The sequence below is a fragment of the Oncorhynchus kisutch genome, linkage group LG21 (assembly GCF_002021735.2).
Source record: "Oncorhynchus kisutch isolate 150728-3 linkage group LG21, Okis_V2, whole genome shotgun sequence".
NCBI classification, from domain to species: Eukaryota; Metazoa; Chordata; class Actinopteri; order Salmoniformes; family Salmonidae; genus Oncorhynchus; species Oncorhynchus kisutch.
In genome coordinates this window covers 27,860,078-27,875,688 of record NC_034194.2, presented here as the reverse complement: position 1 = coordinate 27,875,688, position 15,611 = coordinate 27,860,078, and the positions used below count along the sequence as shown (strand labels likewise).

General features: G+C 41.9%; 1 protein-coding gene across 15 annotated transcripts in view; it reads right to left on the bottom strand.

Annotated features, from left to right (window-relative positions):
* The window catches only part of otofa (otoferlin a), a 139,253-nt gene that overhangs the window by 114,213 nt on the left and 9,429 nt on the right, over positions 1-15,611 (bottom strand). For all 15 annotated transcript variants that reach the window (XM_031800787.1, XM_031800779.1, XM_031800778.1 and 12 more), the window contains exon 2: positions 11,633-11,691. In XM_031800787.1, coding sequence (XP_031656647.1) covers positions 11,633-11,691 — 59 coding nt within the window. The remainder of the gene's footprint in view (positions 1-11,632; positions 11,692-15,611) is intronic.

Here is a 15,611-nt window from a genome sequence, read left to right as displayed (position 1 = left end):
ATAGAGCTAAGCACCATAGAGTCATAGAGCCATAGACCCATAGTGAAGGTAAAGAAAACCAGATTGTTCTTTAGGGTGAAGGAACGAGCCAATCTGAGCCTTCTTTGCTGTTGTCATGGAAATTTGTTCTCTTTTCACACTCAGTGTACGTGTATCTACACAAATGTGAATTGGCAGAGACTAGATTCATGTTTGCAAATTAAATACAATAATTGAAGTACAAAAAACAACATTGGATGAGCGTTGCTTGGTTCTTGGTTTGCTTCTCAAACCTTCCTAGATGGTTCCACAACCCAATGTGCTAACTGTCCCTCCCCTTTCCCAAAGCAGATGAACTCATAACCAGAAGGTTTCTGGTTCAAATCCCATGTGGTGCTCACTGTTGTATACAGTACCAATGGCTGGCACCAGACACCTACAGTACACCCACAGTACAGTATATAGATAGCTATAGAAATATACCATGCATCACATTTTGGAAAGAGGCCTCCGCAAATGACTATTCAACAGTCTTATGGTCTCAAAACATCCTCAAGCCTACTTCTCTCTCACCTTCTCTCCCTCCCTCCCTCCCTTCTCTCTCTCTCTTCTCTCCCTCCCACCCTTCTCTCCCTCCCTCCCTTCTCTCTCTCTCTTCTCTCCCTCCCACCCTTCTCTCCCTCCCTCCCTTCTCTCTCTCTCTTCTCTCCCTCCCTCCCTTCTCTCTCTCCCTCCCTTCTCTCTCTCCCTTCTCTCTCTCCCTTCTCTCCCTCCCTCCCGTCTCTCTCTCCCTTCTCTCCCTCTCTTTTCTCTCCCCCTTCTCTCTCTCCCTTCTCTCTCTCCCCTCTCTCCCTCCCTTCTCTCTCTCCCTTCTCTCTCTCCCTTCTCTCCCTCCCTTCTCTCTCTCCCTCCCTTCTCTCTCTCCCTTCTCTCTCTCCCTTCTTTCTCTCCCTTCTCTCCCTCCCTTCTCTCTCTCCCTTCTCTCTCCCTTCTCTCCCTTCCCTCTCTCTCTCCCTTCTCTCCCTCCCTCCATTCTCTCTCCCTTCTCTCTCTCTCTCATCTCTCTCTCCCTTCTCTCCCTCCCTCCATTCTCTCTCTCACCTTCTCTCTCTCTCTCCCTTCTCTCTCTCTCTCTCTCCCTTCTCTCTCTCCCTTCTGTCTTCCCTTCTCTCCCGCTCTGTTCTTACATAGTCTTTTACAGAGAGGCAGCCTTCCTTAAATGGAGGTATGATGTGCTCGTTAAAAATGACAGATATGCTCTGACCGCATTAAGAAGGGCTAAGAGCTCAATTAAAGACAAGATATTGACTCCCATGGTCCTTCACTGTAAAACCACGGCGACTAGCTTGGTGAGCAGGGTCATCCCGCAGTCCTCCTAGCCATATCCCATGATTCCTCCTGACTGTTGCCATGGACACAGAGGATGAACACATCTAGGATGAGATAAAATACGTCAAGGATCTCTCTGTTCTTTGCTCCGTTCTTCCTGCCCCCCATCCTGACTAGTGTCCCAGTCCCTGCCGCTAAAAAACACATCCCCACAGCATGCTGCTGCCATCACCATGTTTCTCATAGTCTGAGAGTTTTCTCTGCAATGAGTCTGACCCTTCACCGAATGCAAACACAATCGGGGCTATCTGATTGGTCCAGAATCCAATGGGTTGGGCCAGAGCCAGAACACACGTGGGTAAAGTGGCGGTTTGAAAATTCGTCATTGGCTTTGATACACTGATTGGTTAGAGACGATCCAATCGCAGAAGACATTGTTTTTGAACAACCTCCTTTGTGCCCCTCGTCACCACAAACGACTTCATCGATGTCAGTCTCAGACTAAAGTATGCAGCAAACGACAGAGCAGCAGAATCATTTTGTGCTAATAATAATGTCCTTTTGTACTTTCAATATAAAATCCCACGTAAAATAAATGATTTCATCATTCTATAATGTGTTGAATCAAAACAGATCATGATCTATCCATCATCCCTTTGATGACACCTCACTCCAGTTGGAGGAAAGCTATATGTCATTTTCATGGGAAGTGATGTAATATTTAGTAGTCTATTTCCTGGACAGGGTAGGGGAAGGGTGAGGTGGTCTATTCGGGGTTTACCATCTTGTATATAGCAGTATTCCACTAAGAAAGTAGGCCTACAGCCCGAGCTCAACTCTGAGACAGTTCAATTACTGAAGATCGTTTCGACCTTACATCAACACAGAGATTATGACATAGTCTTACATAATTCACTAGAGTTCCTTCAATAATTTGTTTTACCTATGAAGGGAGAGGCCAGGCCTGGCTCTACAGAATAATGTGCTGTACAGAGACTGTGGTTTATGCTATGCTCACTGATAGTGAACAGACTTTAAAAAAATATATTCTCTTTACTTATTTCAGACAGTACAGCCTTTGTGTGTGTGTGTGTGTGTGTGTGTCCGTGTGCATGTGTGCATGTCCATGTGTGCGTGTCTGTGTGTGTGCGTGTCTGTGTGTGTGTGCGTGTCTGTGTGTGTATGTGTGTCTGTGTGTGTCCATGTCTGTGTGTGTGTGCGTGTCTGTGTGTGTGAGCGTGTCTGTGTGTGTGAGTGTCTGTGTGTGTCTGCGTGTTTGTGTGTGTGTGCGTATCTGTGTGTGTATGTGTGTCTGTGTGTGTGCGGTCTGTGTGTGTATGAGTGTCTGTGTCTGTGTGTGTCTGCGTGTCTGTGTGTGTATGTGTGTCTGTGTGTGTGCGTGTCTGTGTGTGTGTGCGTGTCTGTGTGTGTGTGCGTGTCTGTGTGTGTATGAGTGTCTGTGTCTGTGTGTGTCTGCGTGTCTGTGTGTGTGTGCGTGTCAGTGTGTGTATGTGTGTCTGTGTGTGTGCGTGTCTGTGTGTGTGTGCGTGTCTGTGTGTGTATGTGTGTCTGTGTGTGTGCGTGTCTGTGTGTGTGTGCGTGTCTGTGTGTGTGTGCGGTCTGTGTGTGTATGTGTGTCTGTGTGTGTGCGTGTCTGTGTGTGTGTGCGTGTCTGTGTGTGTGTGCGTGTCTGTGTGTGTGTGCGTGTCTGTGTGTGTGTGCGGTGTGTGTGCGTGTCTGTGTGTGTGTGCGGTCTGTGTGTGTGTGCGGTCTGTGTGTGTATGAGTGTTGAGTGACATACTTCAACTCATTAGAGGGTAATGATTTTTTTCTGCACCAAATGAATCCTGATTAAAATAGCATGACCATACAAAGAAAAAATATTGTTGACATGAAACCACTTTCGTATTAATGAGATTAACACAACATACGATCAATGGTGATCATTGTGGTTTTTACGGCAAAGCAACGTCCGTTAATGACACCTCTATGAACACATTTCTATTTATCTGATTAACAATGAGCATAATTCAGCTATTCTTCCCACGCCAGTACAATTAAGCCCATCCACCATCACACAAGGTTTTACACTTTGAATCAAGTTTAAAACAAGTGCAGTATAATACAGTAACTGTATTGAAACAGTCCCTTTTTCTCTGGCTGCTGCAAGGGCACTTTATACAGCTAATCTAAAGTGATTTGATTGTGAATTCAGGAATAGACTACCGTCTTGATTAAACTCCAACTGTTTTCATTGTGTAAGGCACTGAGGCCATCTGGTGTGGAGTTAACTGCAGAGGGGAAATGGGTCAAGTTGTCCAAGCAGGTTTCACAGAATCGCCCATGGTCTATAAACCAGATACTGCAGCACAACGCAATCAAACTGCAAAAGTGTATTATCTTTACACCAAAAGACCTTTGACTGATGTCCAATTTGACATGTCAGCATGACCTGAGACTGCTCCACTGTACTGTCCCAAAAGCTTCTGGAGAGCAAAGAAAAGCTGTTTTGAGAGTACTATTTTAAAAGCTTGAGACTTGAGACACAGAAACTCAAGGCTGATAAATCATAGTCAAGACTGAACTGTCTAGCCCTGAAACTAGCCTGTCCATCCACTCCAATACCCTTTCAATCACAGCCCAGGACCACTTTACCATGTTCTAATCAACCTATGGGGACCATCTTTTTCAATATCGCCAGATATCGATCTATCGACCTCACCACCATACCCTATCAAAGTCTGTCAATTTAACCTGCCAATCTGTACACAGACATCTATTCAGAATCCATACACAGAGCACAGGGACATTCCACTTACAGTACACCCATGGCTATACCAATTATAGGGCTCTCGCCATTGAAGACCAATACAAGAAATCTACCTGAGATCTATAGCTGAGACACTTATACTGTATTACATTACCTCAGCTGGGAGCAGTAGAATACAATATCCTGACATGTACCAAGGTCCTGAAAGTTATCTGTTTCATTGAAACAGTTTTAGACATGATGAGACAATTATCTTGTAGCTATTTATGGTCATGATCTGTTCTTCTCGCTCTGGTGGAAAGAGAACGTTTTGTGAAGGGGGGGGGGCTGTTGTTGCAGTCTTAATGGCGGTGCCTTGTCAGTGCTGCGTAGTGTTCTCTGTGTGAGATGAGCATTATTATGCAGATGCATGCAGCAGAAACGAGGAGAAACGAGGACGAAACATTCCCCTCGGAAATGAGTGTGTGTGTGTGTGTTAAAACTTTAAGAACAAGACAGCAATGAATAAACCACAGAAGTGAGAAATGCAATGTGGGATTTCATGGTTACAAATATCCATGAAACCGTTGCCTTCAGTAACACAGTGTGGAAAGAAATAACTGTCTAGGGTAAGGGAATATCTAGGAATAAAGACGTTCTACCTTTATTCAGTATGCTGGGAGATTGGATACTACTTCTGTAGGGCAACACTTCAACCCTAAAGAACAGTGTGCAACCAGACAGGATTAAAAAAAAAGTGAAAACACTTTAGTCTTTATGTCATCTACAGATGCCTGTAATCCACATCTCACATTCTCAAAGCCCAACGACAAACCAGAGTACTTCCTGGAGCTCTTCATGATCAGTTAGCTGTTTCGGTTAGTCTGACATGGATATTTTTTTTTACCTTTATTTAACCAGGCAAGTCATTTAAGAACAAATTCTTATTTTCAATGACGGCCTAGGAACAGTGGGTTAACTGCCTGTTCAGGGGCAGAACGACAGATTTGTACCTTGCAACCTTCCGGTCACTAGTCCAACGCTCTAACCACTAGGCTACCCTGCCTCCCAAATATGGTTCTCTCCATGAACTGGATGTCATGACGCTGGGTTAACGAGAACACTCGCTATATTTAACCCCATCATAACAAACAGTCGCATGAGGCCCCTTGTTTCCTGCAACTCAACCATAGGCCGGGGTAATCAGGGAAGTGATGCGGGCAATCAGGGAATTGATGCGGGCACTTTCAGGAAGTGACTTCACAGTGGCCAGCTACAAGCTTTCAGTGAGTGGTAACCTACATAATGGCGGACAGGCACAATACATTATGAAATAGCTCTATGTCTTTCAGTATGCAAGCGACTGAAAAAGTTATGAAAAAGTTATGACATTAATGACATGTTGATTTGGGTGCCTCATGAAAACATCTATCTGCATACCCTATGTATGATCCCAACCAAGAAGGCTACACAGCATGAATAGGTTACGCTGCAGAATGTTTAGAAAACAATACTTTTTTAAAAACTTCCCAACACTCAGAATGCTGTTAACTTGTGGCCCAAATACACATCAGTATTCTAGCAGGAGGAGATGGCTTCATGGAGGTAGTGTAGTTCTCAGGCTAATACACTAAAGAACAGGGAGAGGCTCCAATGTATTGCAGCTACAAGCTAACCCTCCCATGTTGAATCATGAATACAGATTCAGCATCCAGTCTATCAAAGCCATGTTCCAGGCCATGCATAAAGAAACCAACCTCCTCTCTTTATGCTAATGAGGCAGTGTTCTACTAGAGAGGCTGGCCTGGGATATTCAGTGAGTTTTATTATGAAGATGAGGAGGGTTATTAGGATGTAGAAAATTCAACTGCTATCACATTCAAAGCTTTTTGGGTTAACTTTTGATATAAATCATGCACACTCACACTGTTGAAGCTGTCCTCTAGACACTAGACTGCCCGGGGTCAGACTGGACAATCCATTGATGATGAGTTGATATAATAACCTCTTCATCGTTTCGTGGTTTGGATGCACAAAGCCCGGGCAGGGAACATTGGATAACCCTCTGTCCGATCACATCAGTTGTACTACTGTAACTGTACCAACTCACCAATGTAAATGAGGCAATAATAATACCATAGGAGAATGAGTGGTGTGTGTGTGTGTGTGTGTGTGTGTGTGTGTGTGTGTGTGTGTGTGTGTGTGTGTGTGTGTGTGTGTGTGTGTGTGTGTGTGTGTGTGTGTGTGTGTGTGTGTGTGTGTGTGTGTGTTTTGTACCATCATCTTTGAAATGCAAAAGAAAGACCGTAATGTATTTTTACAGCCAAGGAGGAATTTAGATTTTGGCTTGGCCACTAGATGGCAGCCGTGTGTGTGCCACGCTTTAGACTGATCCAATGAACAATTACATATCTGTTCAAAATGTTGTATTAAGACTGCCCAAATGTGCTTAATTGATTTATTAATACATTTTCAAGTTCATAATTGTGCACTCTCCTCAAACAATAGCATGCTATTATTTCACTGTAATAGCCACTGTAAATTGGACAGTACAGTTGGATTAACAAGAATTTAACTTTCTGCCCATATCAGATATGTCCTGGATTTTTTTGTTTGTTACTTACAACGTCATGCTAATGACATTAGCATACGTTAGCTCAATGTCCCGCGGGGGGAGGGGGTGGCACCGATCCCGTAGGACGTTAAATGAGGAAGACACATTTCAGTTGACTGACTAGGTATCCCCCTTTCCCTTTTCTCCTCAGCCTGCGTCTTTTTTTACAGGTCTCATAAACCACAGATCAGCTCTATGGGGACACACTATAAAAACTCTGTTCCGTCCAATAAAACCCACTAAATCAGTACATCTAAACTCTAGGAGATGATAACTGTATGTGTCAGTTCAATAGATTTTCATGAGGATTCACAGACAGAGCCCCATTCCATTGTAATGCCCAGTTGACTCCCACTACAAACTGTCTAGTCAGGAGGATGGAGATTCTCATGGTGAGAGACTCACTCTAATACATCCAAATACAGTAGCTGATGTATGGTCCCAACCACACACAGATACACTCACTCACACACACACACACACACACACACACACACACACACACACACACGCACGCACACACGCACGCACGCACACACACACACATACATATAGACGCACGCACGCACACACAAACACTTAACATGTGTTATGATAATGGGTTAGGGAACCTAGCCAGGCAAACCAGCCAACAGGAAAATAAATGCTGTCTACACCGTCTTAGCCTACACACTATTCAACAGAAAACACAATAACACACCACATTGAGTACGGTTACATGCACACAAGAATACAATTATTGTGGATAGTGAGATTAATAGAATAGTTAGTTTAAAACCTTTACATGCTTTGAAAGAAAAACGATTTCCCAATTAATCCTGTTTACATAAACACCCTCTGAAATCAGGCAACCTGATGAGACGATTGATAATTGTAGATAATCGCTAATCAAAGCAAATGTTCTACCACAGCGACCGTGTTATTTTTGCAAAGGCTATAAGATTCAGGCATACAAAGTTTGTATGTGAAAAACATTTCTAAAATGCATACTTTCAGGTCTTCCGAAGTCACTTCCCTCATAAGAGGGAGGCTTGCCCTATACATTGTACATGTACAGACCAAATAGATGAAATACACCACTGAAACTGCTTACATGTTAGGGATAATCATTGAAGGGCTATGAGCTCAATGGAAAATAATGAATGACGCAGAAGGTGTGTTCCAAGGAGAGGGGAACTATAACCTTCCATGGAGTTGCATTTGATTTGATTATCCCTTTTATACCATGGTTATAATTGAACACATTTGCCGCTAGAAATGGAATTATGCCGTGTGTGTGTGTGTGTAGTCTTTGTGCAGGCATGGGTACATTAAGTCTCATCTTGCTGTTGTTCCTGATTAGACCCAAAACAATAGCGCTGGTTATCAGCAAAGGAAAAAGCACTCAGTGTCTGAGCCGAGCCATCAAAGGAAAGTGTTTCTGCTCCTAAACAACAAGCAGAAAAACTCAAGCTCTCCTCTGTATGAGAGAGAAACTCTGAATGTATGCCCCATGGCATAACCTATATTTTGTCTGGTTCTCTCTCTCTCTCTCTCTCTCTCTCTCTCTCTCTCTCTCTCTCTCTCTCTCTCTCTCTGTCACACACACACACTTTCGGTTAAAGTACAAAAGGGAAAATAAATAAGCATAAATATGGGTTGTATTTACAATGGTGTTTGTTCTTCACTGGATGACCTTCTCTTGTGACAACAGGTCACAAATCTTGCTGCTGTGATGGCACACTGTGGAATTTCACCTAGTAGATATGGGAGTTTATCAAAATTGGTTTTGTTTTTCAAATTCTTTGTGGATCTGTGTAATCTGAGGAAAATATGTGTCTCTAACATGGTCATACATTTAGCAGGCGGTTAGGAAGTGCAGCTCAGTTTCACATAGCCTGTCTTCTCTTGAGAGCCAGGTCTGCCTACGGCGGCCTTTCTCAATAGCAAGGCTATGCTCACTGAGTTTGGACATAGTCAAAGCTTTCCTTAAGTTTGTGTCAGTCACAGTGGTCAGGTATTCTGCCATTGTTTACTCTCTGTTCAGGGCCAAATAGCATTCTAGTTTGCTCTGTTTTTTGTTCATTCTTTCCAATGTGTCAAGTAATTCTCTTTTGTTTTCTCATGATTTGGTTGGGTCTAATTGTGTTGCTGTCCTGGAGCTCTGTGGGGTCTGTTAGTGTTTGTGAACAGAGCCCCAAACCAGCTTGCTTAGGGGACTCTTCTCCAGGTTCATCTCTCTGTATGTGATGGCTTTGTTAAGGTTTGGGAATCGTTTCCTTTTAGGTGGTTGTAAAATTTAACGGCTCTTTTCTGGATTTTGATCATTAGCGGGTATCGACTTAATTCTGCTCTGCATGCAGTATTTGGTGTTCTACATTGTACACAGAGGATATTTTTTCAGAATTCTGCATGCAGAGTCTCAATTTGGTGATTGTCCCATTTTGTGAATTCTTGGTTGGTGAGCGGCCCCCAGACCTCACAACCATAAAGGGAAATGGGTTCTATAACTGATTCAAGTATTTTTAGCCAGATCCTAATTGGTATGTCCAATTTGATGTTCCTTTTGATGGCATAGAATGCCCTTCTTGCCTTGTCTCTCAGATCGTTCACAGCTTTGTAGAAGTTACCTGTGGCGCTGATGTTTAGGCCAAGGTATTTATAGTTTTTTGTGTGCTCTAGGACAACAGTGTCTAGATGGAATGTGTATTTGTGGTCCTGGCGACTGGACCTTTTTTGAAACACCATTATTTTGGTCTGGGCCCAGGTCCGGCAGAATCTGTGCAGAAGATCTAGTTGCTGCTGTGACAGAAGCACCAGATCATCAGCAAACAGTAGACATTTGACTTCAGATTCTAGTAGGGTGAGGCCGGGTGCTGCAGACTGTTCTAGTGCTCTTGCCAATTCGTTGATATATATGTTGAAGAGGGTGGGGCTTAAGCTGCATCCCTGTCTCAACCCACAGCCATGTGGGAAGAAATGTGTGTGCTTTTTGACTATTTTAACCGCACACTTGTTGTTTGTGTACTTGGATTTTATAATGTTGTGTGTTTTCCCCCCAACATCACTTTCCATCAATTTGTGTAGCAGACCCTCATGCCAAATTGAGTCGAAGGCTTTTTAGAAATCAACAAAGCATGAGAAGACTGCCTTTGTTTTGATTTGTTTGTTTGTCAATTAGGGTGTGCAGGGTGAATACGTGGTCTGTTGTACGATAATTTGGTAAAAAGCCAATTTGACATTTGCTCAGTACATTGTTTTCACTGAGGATATGTACAAGTCTGCTGTTAATGATAATGCATAGGATTTTCCCATGGTTGCTGTTGATGCATATCTCTCTCTCTCTGTATCTCCCTCCATATTTAATTTTCTCTCTCTATTTTCTTCTTCTCTGTCTTTGCTCTCTCTTTCAGTATTCCACTGTCTATCCCTCATCCCTCCCTCCCAGAATGAGTCTTCAGGTTTAAAAACATTACAGAACTGATTTCCCAACCTGACAAGAGGAATCGCACTGAGAAAACTTTCCAGAACAGCTACAGAGCCAAACGGAGCCAGTCAATCATCAGCCTCCACCAAAGCTCCTGGACCCTGAGGCATTTACAGGTCTCTCTAGACATCCTCGTTGCCTCACGCATGTTCTTGAGTCTGGTTTTCAAGACTATTACAGGTCTACAATTTATCAGAATCATATTCAGAGTAGAGCAGGGTTCTTATGCCTGCTAATGTCATTGGTTTATTTTTAGATGGCCAATGTAAAGGTAAATCACAAAGTAATCATATTCATGGTGTCTCTCAGGTACAAACAAACTAACTCTCGCTCTTCCTCTCTCTCTCTCTCTCTCTCTGCATAGTTAAGTATCTACACCCCAGTAGCCTGCAGTATGTCTGATCTGGTCACACTGTACAGCATGGTTGCCATCCTCTAGCTCTCACTGCCATCTCAACCCCACAAATACCACCACCGAATACTAGTTGCAAGTGGCCCATTGGAGTGGACTAGATAGGAAATGGCCCATTTACAATGGACGTCAAATGAGATTCCTTCTTGTCTTAAGAACAGAGCTACTGTAATGAAATAACACAAAAAACTTGATAAGATTAAAATAGTGCAGGATTTCCTGTTAGCAGAGCCTGGTCAAATCCCTGATGTGATAACCAACACTGGAGCCTGTTAATAAGGAGTATGGATGAACACACTAGCTGCATACCCTCAACGCGATCAAAACAGAGGAGATGATTGTGGACTACAGGAAAAGGAGGACCATTGACTCTGTACCGGTACCCCCTGTATACAGCCCCGCTATTGTTATTTACTGCTGCTCTTTAATTATTTGTTATTCTTATCTCTTACTTTTTTAGGGATTTTCTTCAAACTTAATTGTTGTTTAAAGGCTTGTAAGTAAACATTTCATTGTATGGTCTACACCTGTTGTATTCGGCGCATGTGACAAATAACGTTTGATTTGACTTAACCATGTCCATATCAAGCAAAGTAATATCCAACACAAATCATGCTATTTGTGTCATGGTGGGGAAACTCTCACCTCAAGACACAGGGATGTAAAGCCTATAGACACAGGGATGTAAAGCCTATAGACACAGGGATGTAAAGCCTATAGACACAGGGATGTAAAGCCTATAGACACAGGGATGTAAAGCCTATAGACACAGGGATGTAAAGCCTATAGACACAGGGATGTAAAGCCTATAGGGGGCGGCAAGATCGAATCCCCGAGCTGAAAAGGTAAAAAAATCTGTCGTTCTGCCCCTGAACAAGGCCGTTAACCCACTGTTCTTAGGCTGTCATTGAAAATAAGAATTTGTTCCTCACTGACTTGCCTAGTGCTCTTTGTAGTCTACTGCATCCATCCCCCCATATGTACTAACTCTGCTAAATTAAATTGTCTAAAATAAATTAAAATATAAACACAAAAGAAAAAGGTCTTGATGGTTATTTGGAATCTAATAGAAGAGTTACAAACCTCATCAAATCTGGCCTCATCCTCACAGTTCTCCAGAACACGTGTGTAGAACGACAGACCTGAGGGGTGAAAGGACAGGGGTCAGGGGTTAGACAGGCAAGTGTAGGGTCACAAAGGGTCAATGAGTCTTGAAGAACACGTTGGCCTTGAAGAACACGTTGGAAAGCAAATATCCATCCATCTGACATTTCAGGACATCTCTATCCTCTTATTTGGTGCCAAACTCGGTCTGCAAATGTTTGCTAATGTTAATTTATCATGCTAGCGTTCTCAAGCAAATTCCTACTACTAGACATTTTCCATAGTTATTACAACAACAAAAAAATCTCTCTCGATAAATCCTTTGTAACATTGTTTATTTAGACGTTTTAAGTTCTATTGCATCATCGACATGTAGTCTACTGCTCTAAACAACCCATGTTGGGACATTCATGCAACCCAGCTGAAAATGCTGGGTTAAAAACAACCCAATTTGGGTTATTTGGTAACCCAGCATGTGTTCTGTCCAATATTTACCCAGCACTGGGTTACCAAATAACCCAAGTTGGGTTGTTTTTAACCCAGCATTTTCAGCTGGGTTGCATGAATGTCCCAACATGGGTTGTTTGGATGACCCAAATATGGGTTAATTTAACCATCAGTTGTTGTTTTTTAACCATCAGTTGGGTTGGCCCGGCGAGCAACTTGTTATTTTTGTATGTAATCCATAGTTTTTTTTCAGGATACGTGGCCTAAATGAAACATTCCTATTAATAAATCTAAGTTAGTACACTGCAAATTAAAATGTGTCTTGAATATGTTTGCACATTACATATTCCAATATAAAATTCATTTTATTATTACTTACATATCCCAAAATTGGGATAGGCATAGGCTCTTGAGGAACTGAGACACTTGTGTAAGCCTCATTAAACAGTAACTTGCTCATAATATTCATGTTGGAGGTGGGTTAAAGTAGTTGTACCTGATCCCAATACGTTCTCACTAAAGCACACTTACCAGAAGTCCACTGGCACGCTCTGATAATAAAATGATGTGCAATACGGTTCTGGACAGTAAGCTCACAGTGGCAAGGCTCCAAGTTCCTGACACCTATTGCCACTTGCGGTGGACACATTTATTGCAGTACTGTGTTGGGAAGAACATTGCAATCATTACCTTCAAAATTAAGATTAGAGGTTCAATTCAACAGAACCTGCATTGCAGAACTTACGCTGTAGCTCTTTTTCCAATGGTCAAATTAACTCACAGATTGTTCTTAGGTAGTGTATAAAAACCTACAACTACTACCAAGGCAACCTCTCTTACAGGGATCTGGCCTCCCGAGTGGCGCAGCAATCTAAAGCACTGCTTCGCAGACCCGGGTTCAATCCCAGGCTGTGTCACAACCGTCCGGAACCGGTAGTCCCATAGGGTAGTGCACAATTGGCCCAGTGTCTTCCGGGTTAGTGGAGGGTTTTGCCATCACATAACCATATACTAGTTCCCATGACAAAACCATATACTAGTTGCCATGACATAACCATATACTAGTTGCCATGACATAACCATATACTAGCTGCCATGACAAAACCATATACTAGTTGCCATGACATAACCATATACTAGTTGCCATGACATAACCATATACTAGCTGCCATGACAAAACCATATACTAGTTGCCATGACATAACCATATACTAGTTTCCATGACAAAACCATATACTAGTTGCCATGACAAAACCATATACTAGTTTCCATGACAAAACCATATACTACTGTAGTTGCCATGACATAACCATATACTAGTTCTATTACATAACCATATACTAGCTGCCATGACATAACCATATACTAGTTGCCATGACATAACCATATGCTAGTTGCCATGACATAACCATATACTAGTTTCCATGACATAACCATATACTAGTTGCCATGACATAACCATATACTAGCTGCCATGACATAACCATATACTAGTTGCCATGACATAACCATATACTAGTTTCCATGACAAAACCATATACTAGTTGCCATGACATAACCATATACTAGTTTCCATGACATAACCATATACTAGTTGACATGACAAAACCATATACTAGCTGCCATGACATAACCATATACTAGTTCCCATGACAAAACCATATACTAGTTGCCATGACATAACCATATACTAGTTGCCATGACATAACCATGTACTAGTTGCCATGACATAACCATATACTGTACTAGTTTCCATGACAATACCATATACTAGTTGCCATGACATAACCATATACTAGTTTCCATGACATAACCATATACTAGTTGCCATCACATAACCATATACTAGTTTCCATGACAAAACCATATACTAGCTGCCATGACATAACCATATACTAGTTGCCATGACATAACCATATACTAGCTGCCATGACATAACCATATACTAGTTGCCATCACATAACCATATACTAGTTTCCATGACAAAACCATATACTAGCTGCCATGACATAACCATATACTAGTTGCCATGACATAACCATATACTAGCTGCCATGACATAACCATATACTAGTTGCCATGACATAACCATATACTAGTTTCCATGACAAAACCATATACTAGTTGCCATGACATAACCATATACTAGTTGCCATGACATAACCATATACTAGCTGCCATGACATAACCATATACTAGTTGCCATCACATAACCATATACTAGTTTCCATGACAAAACCATATACTAGCTGCCATGACATAACCATATACTAGTTGCCATGACATAACCATATACTAGCTGCCATGACATAACCATATACTAGTTGCCATGACATAACCATATACTAGTTTCCATGACAAAACCATATACTAGTTGCCATGACATAACCATATACTAGTTGCCATGACATAACCATATACTAGTTGACATGACAAAACCATATACTAGCTGCCATGACATAACCATATACTAGTTCCCATGACAAAACCATATACTAGTTGCCATGACATAACCATATACTAGTTGCCATGACATAACCATGTACTAGTTGCCATGACATAACCATATACTATACTAGTTTCCATGACAATACCATGTACTAGTTGCCATGACATAACCATATACTATACTAGTTTCCATGACAATACCATATACTAGTTGCCATGACATAACCATATACTAGTTTCCATGACATAACCATATACTATACTAGTTTCCATGACAATACCATATACTAGTTGCCATGACATAACCATATACTAGTTTCCATGACATAACCATATACTAGTTGCCAGAGACCCACTCAACCTATGGCACAACTCTCCTTCCCCGGCAATAGATAACAGTAAAACTCCAGCCATCTATTTACATGTGTCAGACTAAGTGGAAAGGGCAAGACAGAGTAATGGTGCTGTAATAACCGAATGACAAGCATAAGCCCACACCAGGCTTCATACGGGGAGCCAGAGGAGAGGAGAGAAAGACAGCCAGACAAATAAACAACTAAATGATGACTCATAATGACACCAAATGTAACAGAAAGAAGACAGAGAGAGAGTGACAGAGAAAGAGGGAGGGAGAGTTTGAAAGAGAGAGCGAGAGAGAGATTGAAAGAGAGAGAGAGAGAGAGAGAGAGAGAGAGAGAGAGAGATTGAAAGAGCGAGAGAGAGAGAGAGATCAATCAACCTGCACAAGTCCTCTACTGTATGCTTATTGTTATTGTTGAATGTATGGTTATTTTGACACTTGGTTATTGTTGTTACTGTTGTCCCGCTGACAATTTTGATTCTCATTTTTATTTTTATATTGTAAATATCCAAAATCAGCTTTGGCAATATGTGCATTGTTTACGTCATGCCAATAAAGACAATTGAATTGAATTGAATTGAATTGAATTGAATTGAATTGAATTGAATTGAATTGAATTGAATTGAGAGAGAGAGAGAGAGAGAGAGAGAGAGAGAGCGAGCGAGAGAGAGCTAGAGAGAGATAGGAAGAGATTGAAAGAGC